The following is a 24057-nucleotide window of genomic DNA, read 5'->3' as shown; positions in this document are numbered from 1 at the left end:
AAGTAATTATTAACTCTCTCCTAGACTTAACACGGAAATGTAAATGTATGTATTTTACTTGTATACACATCTTATTTAGATAGATAGATAGATAGATAGATAGATAGATAGATAGATAGATAGATAGATAGATATGGATTATCATGTGTCAGTTATTTCACCCTGAGAATTTTGCTTTTCTCAGCAGTATTACAAGTTTCATGGTTGAGAACCCACTGAACTCCAGCATGAGGAAAGACAAATAACATAAGACAGTGAGAAATATTCCCTGGGCCCAGGTGCAGCGGTCAGAGGACCTGGAACATAACAGCACTGCCAAGGCAATCAGAAACACAAACTCATCCAGCTGTCCACCCCTCTTAAACAGGTTCTTTAGAAGAGACATTTATTTCAACAGCAGAATGCATGCCAGAAATGAATAATTTACAGCAGCATTTTCATGTCTTTGTCCCCCATTTCCAGTTCAAAAAAGTCCCTGCGAAAGTCTAAGCAAGGCCGGTGTCCTTTTCTGCCCAAGGTCCATCCAAACAGAGCCGACCAATCGAGTTCATACTTTTAAGTTTTGCATTTGAAATCCTTTAGCTTACAGCGGTTTCCTGTTAGTTATATATTTAGCTACAATGGGAGAGAGTTTATCAGGCAGAAGTCATGCCTGTAGATAACACCATCTGTCATGAATAGCAGAATATGTTGAAGCACCACCTGGAATCCAACGCCAGACAAATCACTCATTAACAAGAACAGCTACTGTAAACGAGTATAGAAGTGAGTGGTGCTGTAAATTCACATGCAGTTTGTACACAGTGGCATATATTTTGGACCATTTTTTCATAGTCTATAAGTTCACAGCTACATTCAGATACATGTGTGCTGTGCGCATGGCCTCAACAAAAACGTCTTGCTAAAACTAATTCAGTGAGATGTGAAAGTAGGACTTCTCAAGGAGTCCAGGAGCCTTGTCCCATGCTGTGTTCTGTCTCTGATCTCAGCAGTTTTAGGAACACAGCTGTCCTTTCCTCAGCTGAGGGACAGACGCAGTATATTATATAACAGTTGTACATTTGTCCTCCCTTGCCCTTTCATATTTAAAGTCAACATTAAATCAAAATTATTTACTTCCGATTTACTTAATCAGTCCATAAATTGTTCCAAAGAAAATGAAATTAGTTTTTGTTATCTCTCATCAAAATGCATCTCTAAGGCATGCACACACACACACACACACACACATATGAAGAGTTCAGATGCAAAATCCTCTAAGTGCCATCTGAAATTTTCTTATAGAATGATCATTTTTATAAAGCTTGTATATTTAAATTAAGTCATTTCACTTAAATGACAATTAATAGGTACTTTGCATTGCCATTTAAGTGAAATTACTGAACTTAAATATACGAGCTTGATCAAAATGACTATTCTAGAAGAAAATTTCAGATGGCACTTAGAGGCTTTTGCATCTGAACTCTTCATATATGAATATATGTATATATTAGATATTAAGTCTAATAAATAATGTTTTAATAATATACATATACATGCATAGATACATACACAATATGCAATTCATACTTAAATTAAAATATAATTTTTTAGAGACTTATTTGAACATTAATTTTTTATTTTTTTTTATCCTAAATTGAGGCGGATTGAAAAAAATTATGCCATACATTGGTCCAGTCTTATGCTTTTGTCACATGAATAAATGTCGAGTTTTGATGAGAGTTTACAAAAACAAATGTTTTATTTTTTCTTGGAATATCTTATGGACTACAGTATATATATATATATATATTATATAGTAGGGAACACCTACTTTTCATTATTCAATTAATTCCCTGGGAATAAAATTCATAAAAAAATATGCCGTTTCATTCAGAAATGTCACATTATAGTAGCAAAATGGGTCGTGGACATAGTGACCATGTTGACTTCAAATATGGGCTTGAGTGTCACATAAAAAGAATGGATTTTAAAAATTTAAATCTAAACCTGTATTTCTTTAGCGGTTACAAAGGCCATCAATAAAATATAATAATACAGTTATGCAATCAAAAGAATTACTCTTCAGCTGAAAACACATCCTGCATACTCTCCATAGTGGTAGTGTAGATTGGTCTTTCGTAAATGATTTGTGTTTGTCTTTTGTAAATGTAGTGAAAACCAATAGTCCCAAAATATGTGCAACAAACATGACAAAAATGATCATAATGGCAGTACTCCTTAATAAATGCCACCATATTTCACATACTCGACCACAATGGTTTTATATAAACGTGAATGTGAACATAGATGAAATCAAGTCAACAAATAACTAAGGAGAAAAGGTTAGCGAAGAGGGTTTGTATACCCTCACAATGCAGTGGTTTACAACGAGGACAACAAATAATAAAATAAAACTATTATGTAATATTTTAGATATACTCTGGCACAGTACAAAATTAAATATTAATCTAAAAAAATAGCAGAAAAGATTTTTGTTGGTTTTCTTGTCAGGAAGAGCTTATTCAGAGGAACAACACCGCCCCATTAATGGATTTGCTGAGGCATTGCTTTTGCAGCAGATCAAAATAGAAAATGCGGGGAGGAAAAGAAGAATAAACCATAACGAAGCAATACCTTAATTAATGGATATGTACATGTACATAAACAGAAGGGCCTACATTTCTGATACAAAGATATACAGTATATGTTAAGGTCAACACACTCTATACACATAATATTACTGACAAGTTCATTACCCAGAATGCACTGGGATTGTGCTTCAGCTAAATGGAGGTTAAACAGGGGTCTTTCAGCATCCATGTTGTGTCCCTCATAAAATGAAACAGGTTTTTTATACAGACTGAAACCTGTCTCACATTATATTTTTGTCATATTTACAGGTAGTTCAGTATCTGTTAGCATCACATTACATCCTCTCAGGGTTTGAGTCTCAATACGTACTGTAGGCGTGAATGAAGATGTGCTCTGGTTCACAAGTAAATCTCTTTCGCACACACAATACAGGAAGTGGAATTCCGCCCTTCCTGTCTTCAGTCTCAGCGTTATGTCTGTGGAACATTAGAAGTCTGTTGGATTTCCGCATCCTTTATTTGGCGTCCAGGTCACACACTGCGGGGTACCCGCTGCATCTCGTGGGTCCTGCGGTTGCGTCCTTTCTTGTTTTCCTGTAGCAGCTTCCACTTACTGGCGTGTGATTGGCTTGAGTGGAGGAGCTGGCTCGAGTGTGATTGGCTGCCGTGCATCAGATTAGCTTTCTGCCTGCGCTGTTTCCGTTCTCTCTTCCAAACCTGTTCGCAGAGCTGGTCGACGCTGTTCGGGCTCGGCGGGTTGATGAGGGAGAGGAAGTCGCGGTACCACATCTTGCCCTTGGCCGGATCGTTGCTGTCCGGCGTGTCTCGGTGCAGGAGATCGTCCAGGTGTTCTGAGGGAATGACGTTGAGGGTGAGGCGGAGGAGGGTCTGGATGAAGCCGTGCTCGACAGCGTGGCAGTAATACACACCCGAATCCATCTGATGGAGGGTTCGGATCAACAGACCCTGTTCTGTGCCCAACACCCGGTCATCTGACTTTATCTAAAAAAAATTTTTTTTAAAACACACACAGAGACATATGGATCAAATCACATGCTGAGTACTGTAAACATTATTGACAACAACAGTTTCAGCATTTTTGGCTGCATTCACCCCATAAACCAAAGTGATTCAATTTTCTAGTCTAATATGATTGTTTTTATGTGTTAAAAATAAAATTATAAAAGTTAAAAGAATAAAAAAGTATAAAAAGTATTTATATATATATATATACACTGTATATACACACTCACCTAAAGGATTATTAGGAACACCATACTAATACTGTGTTTGATCCCCTTTCGCCTTCAGAACTGCCTTAATTCTACGTGGCATTGATTCAACAAGGTGCTGAAAGCATTCTTTAGAAATGTTGGCCCATATTGATAGGATAGCATCTTGCAGTTGATGGAGATTTGTGGGATGCACATCCAGGGCACGAAGCTCCCGTTCCACCACATCCAAAAAGATGCTCTATTGGGTTGAGATCTGGTGACTGTGGGGGCCATTTTAGTACAGTGAACTCATTGTCATGTTCAAGAAACCAATTTGAAATGATTCGAGCTTTGTGACATGGTGCATTATCCTGCTGGAAGTAGCCATCAGAGGATGGGTACATGGTGGTCATAAAGGGATGGACAAGGTCAGAAACAATGCTCAGGTAGGCCGTGGCATTTAAACGATGCCCAATTGGCACTAAGGGGCCTAAAGTATGCCAAGAAAACATCCCCCACACCATTACACCACCACCACCAGCCTGCACAGTGGTAACAAGGCATGATGGATCCATGTTCTCATTCTGTTTACGCCAAATTCTGACTCTACCATCTGAATGTCTCAACAGAAATCGAGACTCATCAGACCAGGCAACATTTTTCCAGTCTTCAACTGTCCAATTTTGGTGAGCTTGTGCAAATTGTAGCCTCTTTTTCCTATTTGTAGTGGAGATGAGTGGTACCCGGTGGGGTCTTCTGCTGTTGTAGCCCATCCGCCTCAAGGTTGTGCGTGTTGTGGCTTCACAAATGCTTTGCTGCATACCTCGTTGTAACGAGTGGTTATTTCAGTCAAAGTTGCTCTTCTATCAGCTTGAATCAGTCGGCCCATTCTCCTCTGTCCTCTAGCATCAACAAGGCATTTTCGCCCACAGGACTGCCGCATACTGGATGTTTTTCCCTTTTCACACCATTCTTTGTAAACCCTAGAAATGGTTGTGCGTGAAAATCCCAGTAACTGAGCAGATTGTGAAATACTCAGACCGGCCCGTCTGGCACCAACAACCATGCCACGCTCAAAATCACCTTTCTTTCCCATTCTGACATTCAGTTTGGAGTTCAGGAGATTGTCTTGACCAGGACCACACCCCTAAATGCATTGAAGCAACTGCCATGTGATTGGTTGATTAGATAATTGCATTAATGAGAAATTGAACAGGTGTTCCTAATAATACTTTAGGTGAGTGTAGATATATACACATTTTTCTTTTTACACTTTTATGTTTATTTATATTATAAAAGTATAAACAAATATTTTATATATGTATATATATAATACTTTTTATACTTTTTCCACAATTTTGAGGAATTTTGAGTAAGATTGATTGAAGCTTGCATGAATTATGACCTCTTATTTAACATTGCAAAACTCAAATTTATGTCTGGACGTCCATGTTGAAAATTGAAAATGTCAGATTTAGTGTGATTTTTTTTGTTCAGACATACAAATTTGTCATATGACATTGGTCATATGTTTTTGTTGGTAATATATATGTTTGGCATAATATTGGTCAAATATTTTGGTTGGTAAATAAACAAATAAATAACCAACTATGAATTGAACCAGCACATATGTAACATTAATCATGTGAACTCTTCCACAGGGTCAGATGTTATTGCTCCCAGTAAAGCACATGATGCTATTTTTATCATTATCAAATCATGCTGGAGATCATGACCATCGGGCTTGTGCTGCTATCTTTTAAGTAAAAGAGGGGGAAAAAATGTGTTCAACTTTTTACTTTGCATTTTTTCTTGTGGTCTCATACTTTGGCTTTTACTTGTGGACTCAACCGTTTACACAACAGAACATACCTCTTGTTTGCGGTCCTCTCCGTGTCTCTGAAACTGCCAGTAAATAAGGGCTCGCTGGGATTTAGGACTGCACTCCAGAAAAGAGCTGCTGTTCTCAACCCCATATACCACCCTATCCAGCAAATCTCTCTCGCCATCTGCCTCATCTGCTCAGATAGATGAGGAAACAACACAGAAACACAGAAAGAAGTGAGAAATCTTGATTCTGAGACAGGACAGACAGGACATCCTGCAGCGAGAATACAAACTGATAGTTCAGACCATATGCTATAATCACACTACAAAATCACACCCAGCATGTCTGTATCACAGCGTTATATCTCTCAGTGTGTTTCGAGTCCAAGCGAGAGAGAGAGAGAGAGAGAGAGAGAGAGAGAGAGAGGGAGAGAGAGAGAGAGAATATCACTTGTTGTGTTAAGTGGCATCTATTCCTCTGCCTTTAATTTTCTTCTACCATTATTTTAAGTCTGGACTATGAAATGTCAGAGTGCAGTGCTGTGGGTTAGTGGTGTCACTGTAATGAGGTGTGTTAGATCAGAACTCCGACACAGGAAATCTGTGTGTGGTCTACCATTCAAAAGTTTGGGCTCTGTAAGATTTTTTTATTTTATTTTAAAAAGAAATGAATACCTTTATTCAACAAGAGTGAATTGTTAAAAAGTGACAGTAAAGATATTGACAAAATATATACATTAAGGTTTACATTACAAACATTCAGAAATCATACAGACCCCAAACTTTTGAACGCTATAGCGTATATCTGCGTGTATGTGCATAAGTGCATGTTCTAAAGCCTGTATTTTTGCAACAGCTGTGAAACGTTTCTCAGCAGTTAGACATGTGTCATTAACGTAGTGGTATTGACTTTTTAGGCCTCGTTTCATTTCAAAAGCTTTAATTAAACACAAACCTGGAATGCACGGCACATATGCAAGGCTTTTATTAAAACACTGTTATGCACAGTTACAATTATCTCCTCTGCCTTTTTCTAAATTTTCGTTACCCCCGCACATCCTGAGTTTTATTTTAAAAGTATGACGCCCTGTTAATGTGCCCTGACTGCCTTCTTGTTATCAGGCTTAACATAAAGTTAAGTATTAAGGCTGTGTTTTTGGATCAACATCCTTGTTTGTCCTGGACCAACAATACCTATCAACCAATCAGATTTTCTTTCGTTTTTTTAGGATAGAATTTTCTAGGATAGAATTAGGGCTATTGTTTGATATAAATGCTATTCCAAAACCAACAAATGATGTTGCATGTCATGCATGACTGGCAAACAGAAGGTTGTTGGTTTGAGCCCCATACGAAGTGAGATATGAGCCCATCAACATTGTGACCTTGAGCAAGTGAATTGTCCCTGTTATAGGTGTTTTGGCACTTTGTATTAAATCATTTGCTAAATGACTAGTAGCCTACACAAGAGTTTGGGGTCTATGCGATTTTTTTGTGTGTTTGAAAGAAGACTCTTATGCTCACCAAGGCTTGTTATAAAGTACTGTAAAAACAATAATATGTAAGAAATAAGGTATGAGAGGCTGTACTGTATCCTATGAAGTAAAATCACTAAAAGCCTTCCTTCCGCTGGAAATAAATAGTCCCTGACAACAGCAGCAGAAGTTACATTATGTCACCATTAGATGGCGGCAAAGACTGTCTTTATGAGTGAGTCTGTCAGTAGAGAAGACTTTTATATTGAAAGGACTGACACTTGTGAACACAGAGAAGAAATACACAAAATGACTGGGGCACGGGAAAACCCCTTAAAAGGACAATATATCATAGCAGACATTCAAACTGATTTTGTATTACGAAGATAGGACTGACCTGAAGGAAAGTGCTATATTTACTGTAAATGCAGGTACATTCGCTTACTCTATCTCTCACAATACTCTATAAGCTTCAATGAACAATTTCAATGAGAACAAACATGTTCACGTTGCTAAGAGTGGTTGCTAGGGGTGTTGTGTGATAGATAGAACTGTTGGGTGAAGCTAAATAAAACACCTATTGACCAATCAGAATCAAGGACGGGAACTAACCGCTTTATAATGTGAAATGTAACATAACCTTTTAAAAAAAAATAAGTTAATTTAATATTCTTAAATATTATTAAAATAATAAAAAACGTTTTTCTAATTTGAATATATTTAAAATGTAATTTATTCCTGATGGCAAAGCTGAATTTTCAGCATCATTACTCCAGTCTTCAGTGTCACATGATCCTTCAGAAATCATTATTATATGCTAATACGAATTGCTGTTCAAGAAAAATGTCTTATTATTGTTATAAATGTTGAAAACTATATTTGTGAAAACCGTGATATATACTGTATGTATGTATGTAGCCTATGTATGTAGGCTATATATACAGTATATATATATATGATTCTTTTGATGAATGGAAATTTCAAGAAAACAGCATTTGTTTGAAAAAGATACCTTTTGTAACAGTATAAATGCATTTACTGTCCCTTTTAATGCATTCTTTGTAAATAATAGTTAATATTATCACATCTTACTAATCCCAAATTTAAAACGGTACTGTATATAAATCTAGTTATCAAGTAGAGACCTAGAATAAAGTTCTAGATTGTATATGTCTAGATTTGTGATTGTTAACCTACAGTAACAGTGTGTTGTTGGACACATTATAAACACGATCTGATATTTGCTGGTATTTACCGTGGTGTTGCAGATCTGAACACTGAGTCAGAGGGTCTCCGTTCCTGATATCCTGACGCCTCGTTCTCCTGCAAGCATACATCACACAGCAGAGAATTAGAGAGGCCAGGTGAGTGTGAGCGCACTGAAACTCACATATCCACTCCCACACACATCTGTCTCGCAGAAAAGCTCTCACTTTGTTATGCTCGAAGTAAATCAAACACAGCTCTACATGAGCATAAGTGTGTCTGAAATGGAACCTGTTTTAGCTCTGTGCTGTTTAGTCTTTAACCTTATGAAAAGAGGTATCATGCAATATATGTCCTGAGACGTCTTGCACTGAATGTACCTTTGAGGCAACTCGGTAATGCTGCCAATATGTGAGGCATTTTCAGCACCAGTAGTGCACAAAGAACCTCTCAGAGAACCTCGTCCACAAACGTATTACTTGCTACTGCAACATGACATGGACCGTAAATGTGAGACCCGTAATGTTCTTGTTGAAATTGAAGATAAAATATTAAGTAGGGGGTGTGCTTGCTTTTGAAAGCCCAAAGGAGATGAGTTTCTACAATGGACAGCTGGGAAGTCCAATGAGGCTTTGATGGACACCTCAAAAAAGTTCAAGTCGTCAAATATGAGGTGATATGTATTGCGAAAAGTGCTATCAAAACTTCTAATGTTCTATATTTGGTTAATTGGGAAGAATATACTGGTACAATTGAGGTTAAGTTTACCCAAAAAAGGGAAAAAAAGAAAAATAACTAAAATTGTATATAAATATTAATAAAATAACTCTGCTGTTAAAGTTCTATATTAAAAATACAGCAAGAATCACAAATATAGTGCATGCAACACATGCTAAGACATTCACATTCAGAAATACAGAAATTCAAGTCAGTATTTGCAGAGAAACTTCTATAATATTGTTTTTTTCCTTCCACAAACATATTATATGGCTTAAGAAGACTTGGGGCCTTATCTTGCACCCAGCGCAATTGACTTTGTACACCGACGCATGTATCATTCCTATTTTGCACCCGCGCACAGCGGACTTTTCCCTCCACAGACGCACGTTGGTAAACTAGGAAATGCATTTGCGCTCCCGGGGGCGATTCAGCGCAAAGAGGCGGCGTGTTCCGGCGCAAACGTTCCCTGGTGCTATTTTGCAGGTTTAGAAAACAATTCCGCCACTGACCAGGAAAAACCTAGTCTAAAGTCAGTGGCGTGTTGCGCATGTTATTCATATGCTATTTTAAGGGCGCATGCACTTTGTTTATCTCATCTACACACAGACGCAGCAGTTCTCATTTTTAGAAAACCATACATTATTACAAGGAAAAATATTACCACACGAGGGAATTCATTGTTGTGTCCATGAAGATGTGAAAAAATAGGCATACATCTAGCTTACACATTTACCCAAAATATTATACGCCTGTTTATCCGAAGCTAATTTGGGTGGGTTTATCCCATCCCCATACAATGTCACTTCTCTGTCTTTTACGGCCCTGATGAGAACGTCGGTCTCCTCGGCTGTGAACCGCTCCTGGCGTGCGCCTGGCAAATCAGCCGTTATAATAGCAATCCGCCATGGAACGAGCGTGCTTGCTCTTAAAGGGAATGTGAGATGTCACTCTGATTGGTTTATTTCACGTTACGCCCAAACCACACCTATGAATAATTAATCTACTTCAGACCAACCCATTTTTGATTTGCGTCGGGCGCAAGAGTCATTTATCCCGCCGGTATAATAGCAACAGCGCCCAAGACCCGCCCACAAAGTTACTTGTATTTCGCGCTTGATACTTGCGTTTCAGATCGTTAAAATAGGGCCCTTGGAATGTAGTGCAGAAGTCATATAGACAACTTTTTTGGTACTTCTTATGTACTTTTTTGTGCCAGTCCCTAGTCAAGATATTTTATTTTCATTATATATAGACTATGCAGCTCAGACATTACTAAAAAATCTCGTTTTCTGTTCCATGGAAGACAATCATATAGGTTTGTAATGATATGAGTGTGAGTAAATGACATTGTTATTTGACATTGAGTATTGTTAACTAAAACTGTTTTTAAAAATGGTTGTCTCTAATTTATTTAATTTTAATTGAAACCTAAAATAAAATGAAAATGAAAACTAAAACCCCAAACAAAAAGCTAATTCAAAATATTAATAAATACTAAAATAGTAAATAAATATTACTAAAATAACACTGTCAAATACTCCTTTAAGTTTGCAGTGCTGTGTTGCATGTTGTGCTTTGAGATGCAGCCTAAACATAGCATGCCATAACTAAAACCTAACTTAAACTAAATGTTAACTAAAAAAACTTAATTGAGACAAAAAAGAGTAGCTTTTGGTATAAAGTATATTAGCAATTTGAAAGGAATTCAGATGCTCATTGTAAAAAAAACAACAGCACAAAACTCAGTGGAAAGGAGCATCTTTTCATCTTAGGTCAACTTTGTAGTGTTTCTGTGTTCGTCACTGTACCTCTTAGCAGTTGGGAAGTATCGGGAACATTGTGAGCCGTCCCAGGCACAGTAAGGATCACGTGCCAGACAGCACTCGGCGCAGGCCTTCCCGTACACATCACAGCGATGCAGAGGCATCTGAGAAACCCCAATGGTGGATCCAAGATAGAGTTGTTGCTGTAAAGATAGAGCAGAGCGATTGAGACATCCCTGAAACAATGACGGCAAAGTTTTTATGGTCTGTGCTGGTGTGATAGCTGAGGATTCACTGAGGATACGGGAACTTTCTCTGGGCTTGTACGCAGGTTTTTAATAATGTATCGCTTCAGATAACCTCTCAGTGTCTGTTTGATTATTCACACCGTCTAAAGGAGAGCTCACGCTGCAGTCCTGAGTGTAAAAAAACAGCTGGTGTGAGTGACAGTGTGTGTATGTGTGGCCTCTAATGGCAATACCTTATGTTGCCGTGTTCTGTGAGTGACTGTGACAGCAGACCCTGTTCTGCGTAATGTTGATTGAAGCCAAGCAACGTGTGTGTGTGTATATGTGACCCAGCCTAAGACTGAAAGCTGTGTTGGGGTTTTTTGGTACATGATAAATCTGGTTGGTCTATATCACCTCTGTCAACAAAATGCAGTGTGGCATGGTAATTTTCCTACAAAACACCCAGTGCTATCTTAGCTGATCAGTTCACTCTTTTTAAAAACAAAACAAAAAAAGCAAGCAAAGCTATAGTTCTGCTCTCTGGAGGTCACCTGACCTATGTGAGTAAATGGTTTCCATGCATAAATCATGATCTATCACCCATTTTGTTCAATCAATCAATTAGTCAATCAATCAATCAATCAGTCTGTCAGTCAGTCAATCAATTAGTCTATCTATCTATCTATCTATCTATCTATCTATCTATCTATCTATCTATCTATCTATCTATCTATCTATCTATCTATCTATCTATCTATCTATCCATCTATCCATCCATCCATCCATCCATCCATCCATCCATCCATCCATCCATCCATCCATCCATCCATCCATCCATCTATCCATCTATCTATCCATCTATCCATCTATCCATCCATCCATCCGCACCTGTGTACTATAAAGTATTTTAGGCTATTTTAGATTCACTCTGTTTCCTGCACTTCACCTATCAAACCAATTATGTTGCTCAGACTTGCCTAATAGAATCATGTTCAATGCCGCCACTTATAAAGAGCTGCTTTCACCACCTTTATTACATTAAGGGATGAGTTGATTGAAGTTCTAATAATACATACCTGCTTTGTGGAGAGTTCCATTGCAGTAATGGCTGTTGGTTCCTGTAAAAAGATGTTGTTTTTTTATGTACTTCATATTGTTTATCACCAAATTATTACAAAATATTTCTCAGAATGAACAAGGGGAAAATTGATAAAAGTCTATAAATAGTGCCTTTAGAGTGTTTTGGTGGGGAAACATTACAGTGCAGAATGTACAGTATATTGTTTTCTAAGAAAAGCAATACTAATATTAAACCTATTAGAAATAAATCTGTATAAAATACTCTATAAACCCACTCTGAACACAGTCATCTCTTCCAACAGGACTTCCTCAAGGTCATGCCATGTTCCTCTAGGGATGGAAACCACCTTAAGAACTGTGCCCATGTCTATGGTAGAAAAATAACATGGTTAACTTGTGTTTTACATAAAGCACATGCTGAAAAAATCATATAAATCACATTATTTAAAAAACTACACACCAGTGCCGATAAACATGACATCATACTGGCCGTCCTCTGCCTCGACTCTGTCCACCACTATCTGAGTGAACTGGTAGTCAACATCAGTTTTGATTATGATTGGACGGTTATTGATGGGGAACACTGGGTTGTACATGGCCGGATGGCTTCTGGCAAATGTGATAACGTCGTCAGGAAAGTCCTTTGTTGATTCAAAACCATCAAACGTTTTGCTGGGGCACTGTCAGCATCCAGGAGAACGTGTGTTAAAATCATAGCAGGCAATTCACTTTCATTTGAAAAGTAAATTGTACAAAGGTATCTGCACTGATTAGCCGTCTTACCGTGCCAGGTCTTGGGTACGGCACTCTACCCAAAAATGGTACCCATTGGTAGTTGGGTCCATCTCGGTGGGCATACGGGCCCAGAAACACCCTCCTGATATCTGCCATGCTGTACATGCATACCGCTGAGCCCTTAAAGATGTTACTGTAAACCCGAGAAACAGTAATTATGAGTTTTTTCACAGGTTCACCTTTAGGGACTTAAGACACAATTATCAAGCTTTGAATATAAAAAGACAGAATAAGCAGACAGGCTTGGTGGGAAATGGGAATTTGGTGCAAATTGGATGTTTTAATACCTGGATGTTGTAAATACAGCATAGATAATAGGGTTTTTCGGATCCTTGGAGCTCATGAGAAAAACATCCTCTGGAAACGATCAAATACAATATCAGTGAGGCAACTGTGAGTGGTCAACTAAATAGGTTGAAGTAGGGCAAAGGATGAAGGTATTGTCATAGCATGGGTAACTTACGTAGTTCATCAAAGTGTGTGTCGATGCCGTTCAGGCCAGGAACGGAACAGATTAAACGGGCCTTCAGGAAGGTGGTCCATTTGTTCACCAAACTCCTGTGGCCCCCAAAGTCGTTCTGTCAAAAACAAATTAATACCAACTTGTATCAAACATATTTCATGTTTTGTTTTTTACATTTTCTAAATAAAATGTGAGTGTTGCTTGTCCATGCAAAACTTAAGGTCATGATGCTATAGGCAGGGATGCTTGAACTAGTTTTGAGATTTAAATTTAAGGAAGTCAAATTAGGAAATTCTAAGAAATGCATATAATACACAAGTGAATTTTGACTTGACAACTGCATTTAAACATTTAAAAAGTCTTAAAGATTTATAGAATAGTGTAGATTTTTCAGAATCTGTCCAATTTCTTAGTCACCTTTAGACAATCTACTAACTATAAGTAACTTAGCAATTACATGTCAACTAGCAGTCATTAGAGTATTAGTAGACTGTCTGCTTAATATCTGCTAACACTTTATTTTAATGCTCCCCAACAGTCTACTAATACTTAATACTCTAAAGAGAGTTAGTTGACGTACAGTAGTTGCAAATTAATTAAAGCTAGTTGACGTTGTTGTAGACAGTCTACTACTAATCTAATGGTAGTTGACAAGTAATTGCAAAATTACTTATAGTTAGTAGAATGTCTAAAGTGGACTACCAAAATAAAGTGTAACCTTTCATTCATTTCAGGAGCACAAACAAAAATGGCCATACAATTTCCTTAGCAGGGGCAACTATCAACACGACTAAAACATCAGCAAAATATCTCAATTTCTATTCAAATGTGATTAAAGTGTTCATGAATTTCATTTCATAATGCAAGATTTCTACATAAAAAATTGTCATCATTTAGAAATAAAAGCCACTGTGTCTCTTAGATACTTTTAAACAATTTTCTAAACTTTTACAACATTTTTACCATACCAGCTGCTGAGATTAACTAATTGTGGAAAGTGTTGATTACAGCATTCTACTGAGACATTCACATGATAAAAAATAAACAGCCAACCTTGCGCCAATGTATTAACTTCTATTACATAATAAAGAGGGGCAAGAACAAAACAAGTCATTTTGGCAGCTTGAGAAAAAAATGCATTTAAACAAACGAGGTGTGTGCATGTGCATTTACACACACGTTTTACACCAAAAACCTGGCAGTCGGCATTTGAAACACATGAGCAATTTAAACAGTCTCCCTTGCTTTGGATTGATCAGCTCTAATTAGCAGGGCTGGAAAATGCATTGCATTAACTAAACATACACTCTGCATAATGAGACAATTGTCTGCGACGGTGAAGGGAGGATTCCAGTCATACCGGAATACCGAGCGAGCTGTAATTGAGAACACCTTTCTACCGCTTCAAGCGGTAGACTCGCACTTGAGCTGAGCGAGTCTGCCAAAGTCTCGCATTTTCTCCACAGAGGAGTCTTTGTTTTCTTGCCTGACGGCTCCTGTGACATTTTAGGCATCTCTTAAGTTTCACGGTGGGGGGTAAAAAGCAAGGCCGCAAAACAGCAGAGTTGAAGCCTAATGCAAAAACACTGGCTCTGGCCATCCTGCTACCTGTCTCGATACTATGAGAAGAAGAGGAATGGAGAAAAGGTTTGTGTGTATGCATTATCACAGCAAAGACTAATCAAATAGGAGATCTTGTTAATATTTTAATCATCTTTCCTAGATAATGAAATTAAAAGGAAGCAGTCTTCTGTTTCTTACATTATTCTCTTGAGAATAAGACTTGTGCTCAAATCCACCAAGATACTGTAACAAAGTGTGCAATCAAAATGTCAAAGATTTCAATAGGGAAATCTTCCTAGATCAAATAATCGGAGCTATGTTAGCCGCATTCATTCTCTATACTCATACTGTTTGCTATTATTTGTGTCGATTTTTATTTTAGAAAAAACATCTGGGCAACCCAGGGGCACTGAAAAACAAACAAATGCCTACGGTGACATTTTTGCTAAATAACATAACTTTTGCATAATATTTTCAAAGTGCCTAGTGAGTGGTGCTTAAAGCAAGGTAGGCAAATGAACGCAAATATGGCAACGTTTTATTACGTTAGTTGTTGTACGTATCAGCAGTTCTTAAATGAAATGTCCAGTGAGTGGCACTGAAGGGTTAATTCTCTATCAGGTTTGACAATAAGGTCACTAAACTAAACCAAATGTGAGGCAAAAAAAAAAAACACATTTGCTGAAGCAACTATGTTTTGAAGCAAAGCATGCCATTTTATCTTGCTTTTACAGTGCAAGTCTCAGATCTCTATCATTGCCATGACTCCTGTTTTATGGGACTCCGCATCGCAAGAGCATATTAGCTTACAAATCATGCACTTTGGGAAGTTTTTTGAGGTCATAATATACAGTAAGTATTGCGTATGGAACCGCACGAACATAAGTCTTTATTGAGATAATCTGACCCTGTAATCATAATTTGTGTGAAAAGGAATAAAAGTATTTGGTGGTTTACTGCCATATAGTTCATTTCAGCTGGAAACTTCAGTGAATTGTAGGCTTATGTATTTTTGCGAAAATGTAGGTAGAGAGATTTGTAGGTAGAGGTGTTTTTCCAATGAGCCTAGGGTGGATTTGGGGCAAAGTTGAAACAGAACTGATAATTCTAAGTCTTCTAAGATATACAAGGAAGCAGATCTCACCCCCCATTGACTAGTAGGAAAAAATAATAATATGGTAGTCAATGGGGGGCGAGATCTGCTTGGATACAAACATTCTTCCAAATATCTTCTTTTAAACTACAGCAGAACAAAGACATTGATTGAGGTTTGGGACAAATTAAGGTTGAGTAAATGATGACAGAATTTTCATTTTGGGGTGAACTACCCCTTTAATAACATGTTTTTACTCCAAACTCTCTTCATAACATCAGTCGAGTGTTTGAAATAACTTCCTTTTTTGAGCTGATGTAGCTTCGTATCACAAAATGAGGCAGACAATATATTATTTTGAAGAGTCTGTGTACCTTGCACAGCTGTCCGATTCTGGCGTGTGTGGCTTTGCTAATTTGCTCCCCATCAATGGCGTTCTCTCTGAAGAACAGATAGATCTTGTCATCTTCAGGGTTGTCACTCTCAGGGATGAGATACACGCTGACAAATCTAGGATCTGGATGGATAACAAACAATGCATTAACACTAAGGTATAAAAATACATAATACAGCAACAATAATTTATCCAAAACTACAGACCAATGAACAAGAGATTATTCACATTGCAATTTAAATGTTATTGTTTATACTGTATAGTTGAATGAATCTGACTCTTCAAATCTACTTTTGCACTGTGTGTGTGTGTGTGTGTGTGTGTGTGTGTGTGTGTGTGTGTGTGTGTGTGTGTGTGTGTGTGTGTGTGTGTGTGTGTGTGTGTGTGTGTGTGTGTGTGTGTGTGTGTGCGCATCTTCGTGTAATGTTAAACTCCTGTAGGCTCTATTTAGTCTTGTGGGCCCCAGCTTTTCACAGCCTGTTTTTCATGAGGGTTATTGCTTTATTCACAGAGAACCAACAGCCACATCACATACTGTAAGCTCACATCACCAGCACTGTGGCACTAACTCACAGTGACATAGACAGTCAGCTCACCACATCTACAGCACACACACACACACACACACACACACACACACACACACGCGCTACTATGACGCAAAACATGTTCACTGGAGGCAAAGGCATTAATTTACTCTAATTCAGTTAACAAAATAAAAAAGTATGAGGAAATGAATGACGCTATTTGGTATATAATCCTAATTCCATCAGATTTGCACAAACACACATACATGTTAGCACACAAGCTGTGAGGTCATGACATTATTATAATTTTTTTCAGATAGAGATTAAAAATCCAGTTTTTCTAGTTAAAGAATTCTCTGTTTCTCTCACATATAAAACTGCACATTTGTATGGGTAGTTCATGCAAAACATGACCATAAAATATTATTTTTATCAAGATGTTGTGATAAAATTATAGAAATGCCCTGTATATTGGAGGTTAACCATTCCTTTAAAGTTTTTATGTTTAATTCTGTATATTGGGGGTTAACCATTCCTTTAAAGTTGTTAGGTTGATTACAATTTTTTGGAATTTGGATTTGACCTCAGAGTAAAAATAAAACAGCGATTTGTAATGAAATTAAGTAAAAAATAAGAAATAAAATCACACTGTGATATAAAATAATAAGTCATATTATAGAGATATAGAGATATAAAGTAACTTTTTGCTGATTTATTTTATTTATTTTTTTACTCTGAGACTTTCACACTTTTTTGTTTTCAATCCGACCATAAAATACTTATAAAAATGCTGTTTAAAATACAGTAAAAAAAAAAAAAAAAAAAATTAATTGTAATATTTCACAATATTACTGCTTTTTCCTGTATTTTTCAAATAAATGCAGCCTTGGTGAGCATTGGAATCAAAAATATTAAATAATCTATTTAACGGTAGTGCATGTGTATCAAGTACATGTATTTGTTTGCATTCATTTGAAATATATAAAAAGTCATGAGTGCTGTGTGTAAATGTGTTTTTTGCATGTCTCACCATTGAGCCATCTGGAGTCGTGCTGCTCCGTTCTGATTGGATGGTGCTTGCCTAAAGTTCGGAAAATGGCAAAGTCCCGGCCCATGAAGTCTGCTGATGTCCCAGCATACAGTTCCCCATCTGATGAACAAAAACGCCAATTAAAAGTCATATTCAGGAGGGTTAATGTGAGTTCAAAGTGGATGGCAAGAATAAAATATCAGGAGACGGGAGCGGGAGGATCTCAATCTGGGTTTTGTAAACTTTAATAACGGCTCAGGTGAGGATTCAAAGAGGTGTGACAGTCAACACGCACAGGCAATTTCACGCTCAGGGATGGCGTGAGAGTGTGTGTGTGTGTGTGTGTGTGTGTCATAAGTGACCTTTAATCTGAGACGAGAGATTTAACAGTATAACGCTCTGTAGGTAGAGCACTAAACCAGAGGAACAGTCTGCACTGGTCATCTTGAAGAGAGACCATTAATCAAGGGTGTAGAGTTTCAATTTAGAACACAAGAACCAAAGCAAAACACACTCTGGATTATGTACTGCCACACACCAAACATACACACACACACACACACACATAATGAATGTTTATTCATTGTCGCTACAGTAACTAACCAAATCTTCTTTATATTCTGTTTATAGTTAAATTTATTTCTCAGAGAGCTAAATAAACCAGCTCAATGAAGCATAACAGAACTGCTATTGAGAAGAGAAACATGTTCTGACTCTCTCTTTTATTACAGGTTGAGATGAAAATTATACATGAATTTCAGAAATTATAGGTATTATTATTGTTTAAATATTTTTCAAAGTCATGGAAGTTTATGCTTATTTCCAGATTTCTGTCAGGACCACTATCGTCAAATACGATTGACAATTAGCATACAGTTTGGATTGGCGGTATGGTTCTGTTCTGGGCAAGGACTCCCTGCGCATCCATGCAGCCTAGCATGGATAAGAGCAGGGAGAGCAGCAATAACCACTGAACCAGAACCAAACAGAACCAACATGAATGTATTGCAGATATCATAAATTCAAGATTTTAAAGTACAACATGATTCGGGGAATCAGAATGCCAAATCTTGACTGACGAGAGGAGGAGCTGGGGATGGAGGAGGGTATTTAGCTCCTGAGAAACGCGATAGCTGCTGGTAATACTGAAGGAGCTTATATATGTATACAGTGATAGGCATCGTATTCCTATAGGTAGACGTGGATCAGCTGATGCGAGATTGACTAACGTGACCTGGCAGAACTGACGCTATGCCTGATTTAAGATGTTCTCAATGTGGATTCGTACTTGGACCTCACTAAAGTAAAGTAACGTGAAGTAAAGTGAATTAACGTGAAGTAAAGTATAGTAAAGTAGGAAAAATAATTTATGTTCAAATATTTTTTTTAAATATATATTGTTAAAAAAAATTATAGTAATATTCACTTTATAAGAATTTATATTATTATTATTAGAAATTATACAAATGAACACAAAATGATGAAATAAGTCCAGAGTAAATAAATATAGTAAAATAAATAATTATATTATTGAATCAGTCAGATACCAGTATCAGTGTTTCAGTTCCACAGGTCTTACTTTTTACCATTGATATATTTACATAGTAACCTATTACTTGCTTCATTTTATGCATCTGACACAAACATCTTTCAGATGGGCAATGGGGTCATGTGACTATTTACACCACCCATGTTAAAAGTGAAGAACGTATCATTCCAATTTATAGTTTGAATAAAATACATCACCAACCCTTTTAAGACCCTTTAAATTAAATTTTGGTTGCAAATGTGACTTCAATGTCCTGTCAAATTACCATACATTTAATACAGGATTACGGGATACACTAAATTGAATAATATTAAGCAGAAAATCAAATTGCCTCACACACTCACCGATCAGCATGGAAGCAGTCAGCAGTTTGGGGTCATAGGGACTCTTTCCACGGCCATTCTCAAAGTTTGACGACCCTAGCCGAAAGATGTTGTCCTGGATAGAAACAAGCACAAAATCAATCTTACGCAAATCCACAATGAAACATTCATCAAATTTCGCTCACATTTCATTGTTAAACACTTCTTGAAAGGCTGCTCAGTGATTCGCTAACAGGGAGGAGACATTTTATGATTCATTTTATGGTCTTATCTGTGACTGCTAAATAATCAAAAGTCACATAACAATGTGACCGAATAGAACAGCCGATAAACTGTGAAAGATTAACTGATGCGGTGACGAGTTTACCTCCGGGCGTTTGCCCACTTCCACATAAGCACAGACGGGATGGAAGGATCCTGTTCCACACACATACAAGTGCGTCTGGTTAAACGGCTGCAGAACCTTTATGAAGTTAGAGCACTCCTTCTGCAGAGAGAGAGAAAGAGTCAACATCAACATTGTGTTTAATGATCAGAAAACAGCATTTATATTGATATAGCCAATATTTTACCAACATAAACTTCCAAAACAACGGACTTGAACTTAACAGAGAGAAAAGCAAACTAAATCAGTGGTGCACCAGCATTTCTTGATTCACAGTCGTCACTGCGTTCTCAGATAAATAAACACATCCCATCTGTGTCAACAAATGGCAACAGACACAGACAGCTTATCGCCTACACACACACGCGCGCGTTTTATGTTTTATGGTTTATGTTTTATGGGGACTTCCAATGGACGTAATGATTTTAATATTGCACAAACCATATATACTATCTTATAACCCTGCCACTAAACCTACCCATCACACAAAACTTTCAACATTTTTAGATTTTCAAAACACTGAAATTAGTATGATTTACAAGCTGTTTTTACAAAATAGCAATAACAAAAAAATTATATACATATACATATACATACACACACATACATATACATATATATAGCACAGTAATACAAAAGAAGCATCTTATATTTAAAAGGATTTATATACAGTGCAATGCATAAGTGAATACACCCATGCTAAAGTTGACTAAAAAGAGGAATAAAAAATCATATTTTGGAAATTGAACTTAATGCCTTAATTTAAAAAAATTGGAAAAATCCAACCTTTAAGGACACCAATTTTCTTTTTTTTTTTTAAACAAATCAATACTTTAATCAGCAAGGATGCATTAAATGAATGAAAAGTGACACTAAACAGACATTCATATTTTTTACAAAAAGAAAATCAATTTCAAATAAATTATTTTGAACTCTATTAATCAAAGAATCCTGAAAAAAATGATACTCAGTTAATTTAAAATGTAAGAATTTTAAATTATAATTTTTTTTTTTTTTTGCTGTATTTTTGATCAAATAAATAGAGCCTTGGTGAGTATAACTGTCCTTCAAAAACAAAACAAAATCTTAATTGGCCCTAAACTTTTTTCTGGTTGCAATCTAGTTAGTGGAACATAGTTAATGTACTGACCTAAACCTGTGATTACTCTGCTAGGACACCTGTGTGAACTTGAGGGAAAATGAGTCCATACATCCACAAATAATTACTTTAAAATGATCACCTTCAATATGATATACCCCACACATAGGTTAATGTTGCATGACCATGTGTTTGATACAATGTAATCTGTGGACTAAACCAATCATTTTTAGTCCTATAATATTGAATAAGTCCTCCGTTTATTGTGGCAAAAGGATGTAATGTCTGTAAGCATCAAAATCCTGCTCTCTCACAAATTCCACACACAGCGGCAGAGGCTCACAGCTGACCAACACACTCCCACAAAGCGCTTCATTAAAAGGAAAATATTACAACAGCTGAAATTGTTTTTCAGCAGAGTGTTTAGTGCATTTGCAGGGAAATCCTGTTATGGGCGTCCAGAGCTCCCCAGTGGCCTGTACTCTCAGGGATTGTGTGTGTGTGTGTGTGTGTGTGTGTGTGTGTGTGTGTGTGTGTGTGTGTGTGTGTGTGTGTGTGTGTGTGTGTGTGTGTGTGTGTGTGTGTGTGTGTGTGTGTGTGTGTGTGTGTGTGTGTGTGTGTGTGTGTGTGTGTGTACGAATGTGTTTGTGTTTGTCAGCTTCACTGTAGCATCTGAGCTGGGATTTTGCCTATGGAAATGTGTGTGCGTGTGTTCAGAAGCTCCTCAGTTGTGTTAAAGCCACGTGTCTGAGCAAGCCTCATCTGGAACGGACTGAAGTGACTCATCTGATGTGGAAAAGGTTTAATGAAAAGTATGACAACATATAATACATGACTCAAAGATCTGGCTTCTTCTTCTACTTCATCAATTCTACGGCCTATCTGGAATGAAATGTAATGCAATGAAATGAAATGTAATCAAATTAAATATAATATTAATAGTAATTTAGTTAAAAATAAGTTATTTCAGAGTCCAGAGACAATTTGACCTAACACGCAGCACTGCCGCCAACATAAACAGATGTTTTTGTGAAGACTTATGTCTCATGATGAGCATTGATCTCACTCCTTTTTTGTTTCTTACAAATTGCAAATATCCTTCAACATAACCAGCAGTTTTCTGCCTCCCTCGTCCTTCAAAAGGGCCTGAAATTGACATTGTCCCACTTCACTTCAAACAAGCCTCAGTCAATCTGTCTCTTTTCACCGGGTCCCCTCCGTTCACATAAAAGACATCTTTCAGTGAGTACCCTGCTATTCATCGAGACATGTTTACATCAAAATCTCACACAATGCATGTTATTGCAATTCAAATAAGCGCCATTGAGAACCAACCAACCTTATGGTCTCTTTATGATGCTAACAGGGCCGAGTGCTGCTTTCTATGGCTCTATATGTTCAAGGCAGCGCCTCGGGCAGGATCTGCATTGGAATTTATGAGAGCAAATGCTAGGGAAAGTGTTTACACACCGTTGTCCCACAATTCAGTGATTTGTTTTTTTTATTCATTATTTCATTGGCATCTGCTGAGCTGATCTTGTGGGAGAAACTTTTAACACTGTTTGTGAAAGCAAAAGATGGATGACAGACAGACAAGTTCAGCTTTACCTTCTCAGAACGAGAAGTTCCTGTCAAAAGCAAACTAATCAAGGTTTTTTTTTTTTTTTATCCATCTCAAACATTACATTTACTTTCAATAAAAAAGGATATTTTGCTCTTTTGAAATCTGATGTACTATGTAGACATAATGTTTTTGAATAAGTGTCTTATGCTCAGCAAGTTTGCATTTATTTGACTAAAAATACAGTAAAGCAGATATACTGTGAAATATGATTACTATTTGAAATAAATTTTTTCTAATTTAATAGATTTTAAAATGTAATTAGGGGCCAAACATCAATGGTGCATAGGCACCTATTATAATCGTTAGCGTTCTTATTATTCCGCTGCTTCTTCTTCCGCTCTGGAAATCTATGGCCGCCCATAGAACCGCTTGTGGGAAAGTTATGAAATTTGGCACACAAATAAAGGACAGTGTGATTTGTCACTATAGCAAATTTGGAGTCTCTAACTCAATCCATCTAGTGCCACCAACTGTCCAAAATTGCACTCACGTTTATGCTAATAACTAGCAATTACCATTTTGAATTTTCCAATTCTTTCTTTTTCAAATTCCTCCTAGGCCGTTGCTCTGATTTTCACGAATATTTAACCAGATCATCTTCAGACCATGCTGTCAAAAAGTTATGGAACTCAAGTTGATTTGTCAAACTTTTCTCGAGTAACACTCAAACAAATTTGACGAAGAGCACGCCAAAATGGACGTTAGGCTATATCTCAGCAATGCTTCTGAACTTTGTTTGTGTAGTGACAACCATGACCAGAGGCTACCTAAACAATTTCGGCACAGTGTCACCTAGTGGTCAGGAGATATCAAATAAAACCGCTCTTTTTGTTTATAACTTCTGAACGGTTTGGCAAAAAGTCACAAACATGACTTTAAGAACAGATTCTAGGGGTCAGTGGGAGGGTGGGAAATTATCATTATTACTGTTTTTGGTAAAAGAAACATTGACTAAGATTAAAGTGCAAAATTCTTGACCCTGCATTTTTATAGTTTCATCTTGTTTATATATCACACATACAGTAAAAAATGTACTAAAAAGAGAAATATATGAGAGATGAACCAGTGAAAAGTGGAATGCTGCAGACAAACAAGCAATTCAATACATCAGTGAAGTCTATCCG

General features: G+C 37.1%; 1 protein-coding gene across 1 annotated transcript in view; it reads right to left on the bottom strand.

Annotated features, from left to right (window-relative positions):
- Positions 1–344: 344 nt before the first annotated feature.
- Positions 345–24057, bottom strand: part of sema3ab (sema domain, immunoglobulin domain (Ig), short basic domain, secreted, (semaphorin) 3Ab) — a 76705-nt gene continuing 52992 nt past the window's right edge. Inside the window, exons 5-18 of the mRNA XM_084409677.1 lie at positions 20193–20312; positions 19847–19940; positions 17954–18073; positions 16377–16519; positions 13347–13461; positions 13171–13240; positions 12872–13016; positions 12549–12768; positions 12364–12455; positions 12085–12126; positions 10824–10981; positions 8345–8412; positions 5660–5805; positions 345–3575 (exon numbers count right to left, since the gene is read on the bottom strand). Coding sequence (XP_084265803.1) covers positions 3105–3575; positions 5660–5805; positions 8345–8412; positions 10824–10981; positions 12085–12126; positions 12364–12455; positions 12549–12768; positions 12872–13016; positions 13171–13240; positions 13347–13461; positions 16377–16519; positions 17954–18073; positions 19847–19940; positions 20193–20312 — 2004 coding nt within the window. The 3' untranslated portion in view covers positions 345–3104. The remainder of the gene's footprint in view (positions 3576–5659; positions 5806–8344; positions 8413–10823; positions 10982–12084; positions 12127–12363; positions 12456–12548; positions 12769–12871; positions 13017–13170; positions 13241–13346; positions 13462–16376; positions 16520–17953; positions 18074–19846; positions 19941–20192; positions 20313–24057) is intronic.

This window comes from Rutilus rutilus (assembly GCF_951802725.1).
Source record: "Rutilus rutilus genome assembly, chromosome: 5".
NCBI lineage: Eukaryota > Metazoa > Chordata > Actinopteri > Cypriniformes > Leuciscidae > Rutilus > Rutilus rutilus.
Note: the sequence above shows the minus strand (reverse complement) of the source record. Positions and strands in the feature narration are given on the sequence as shown.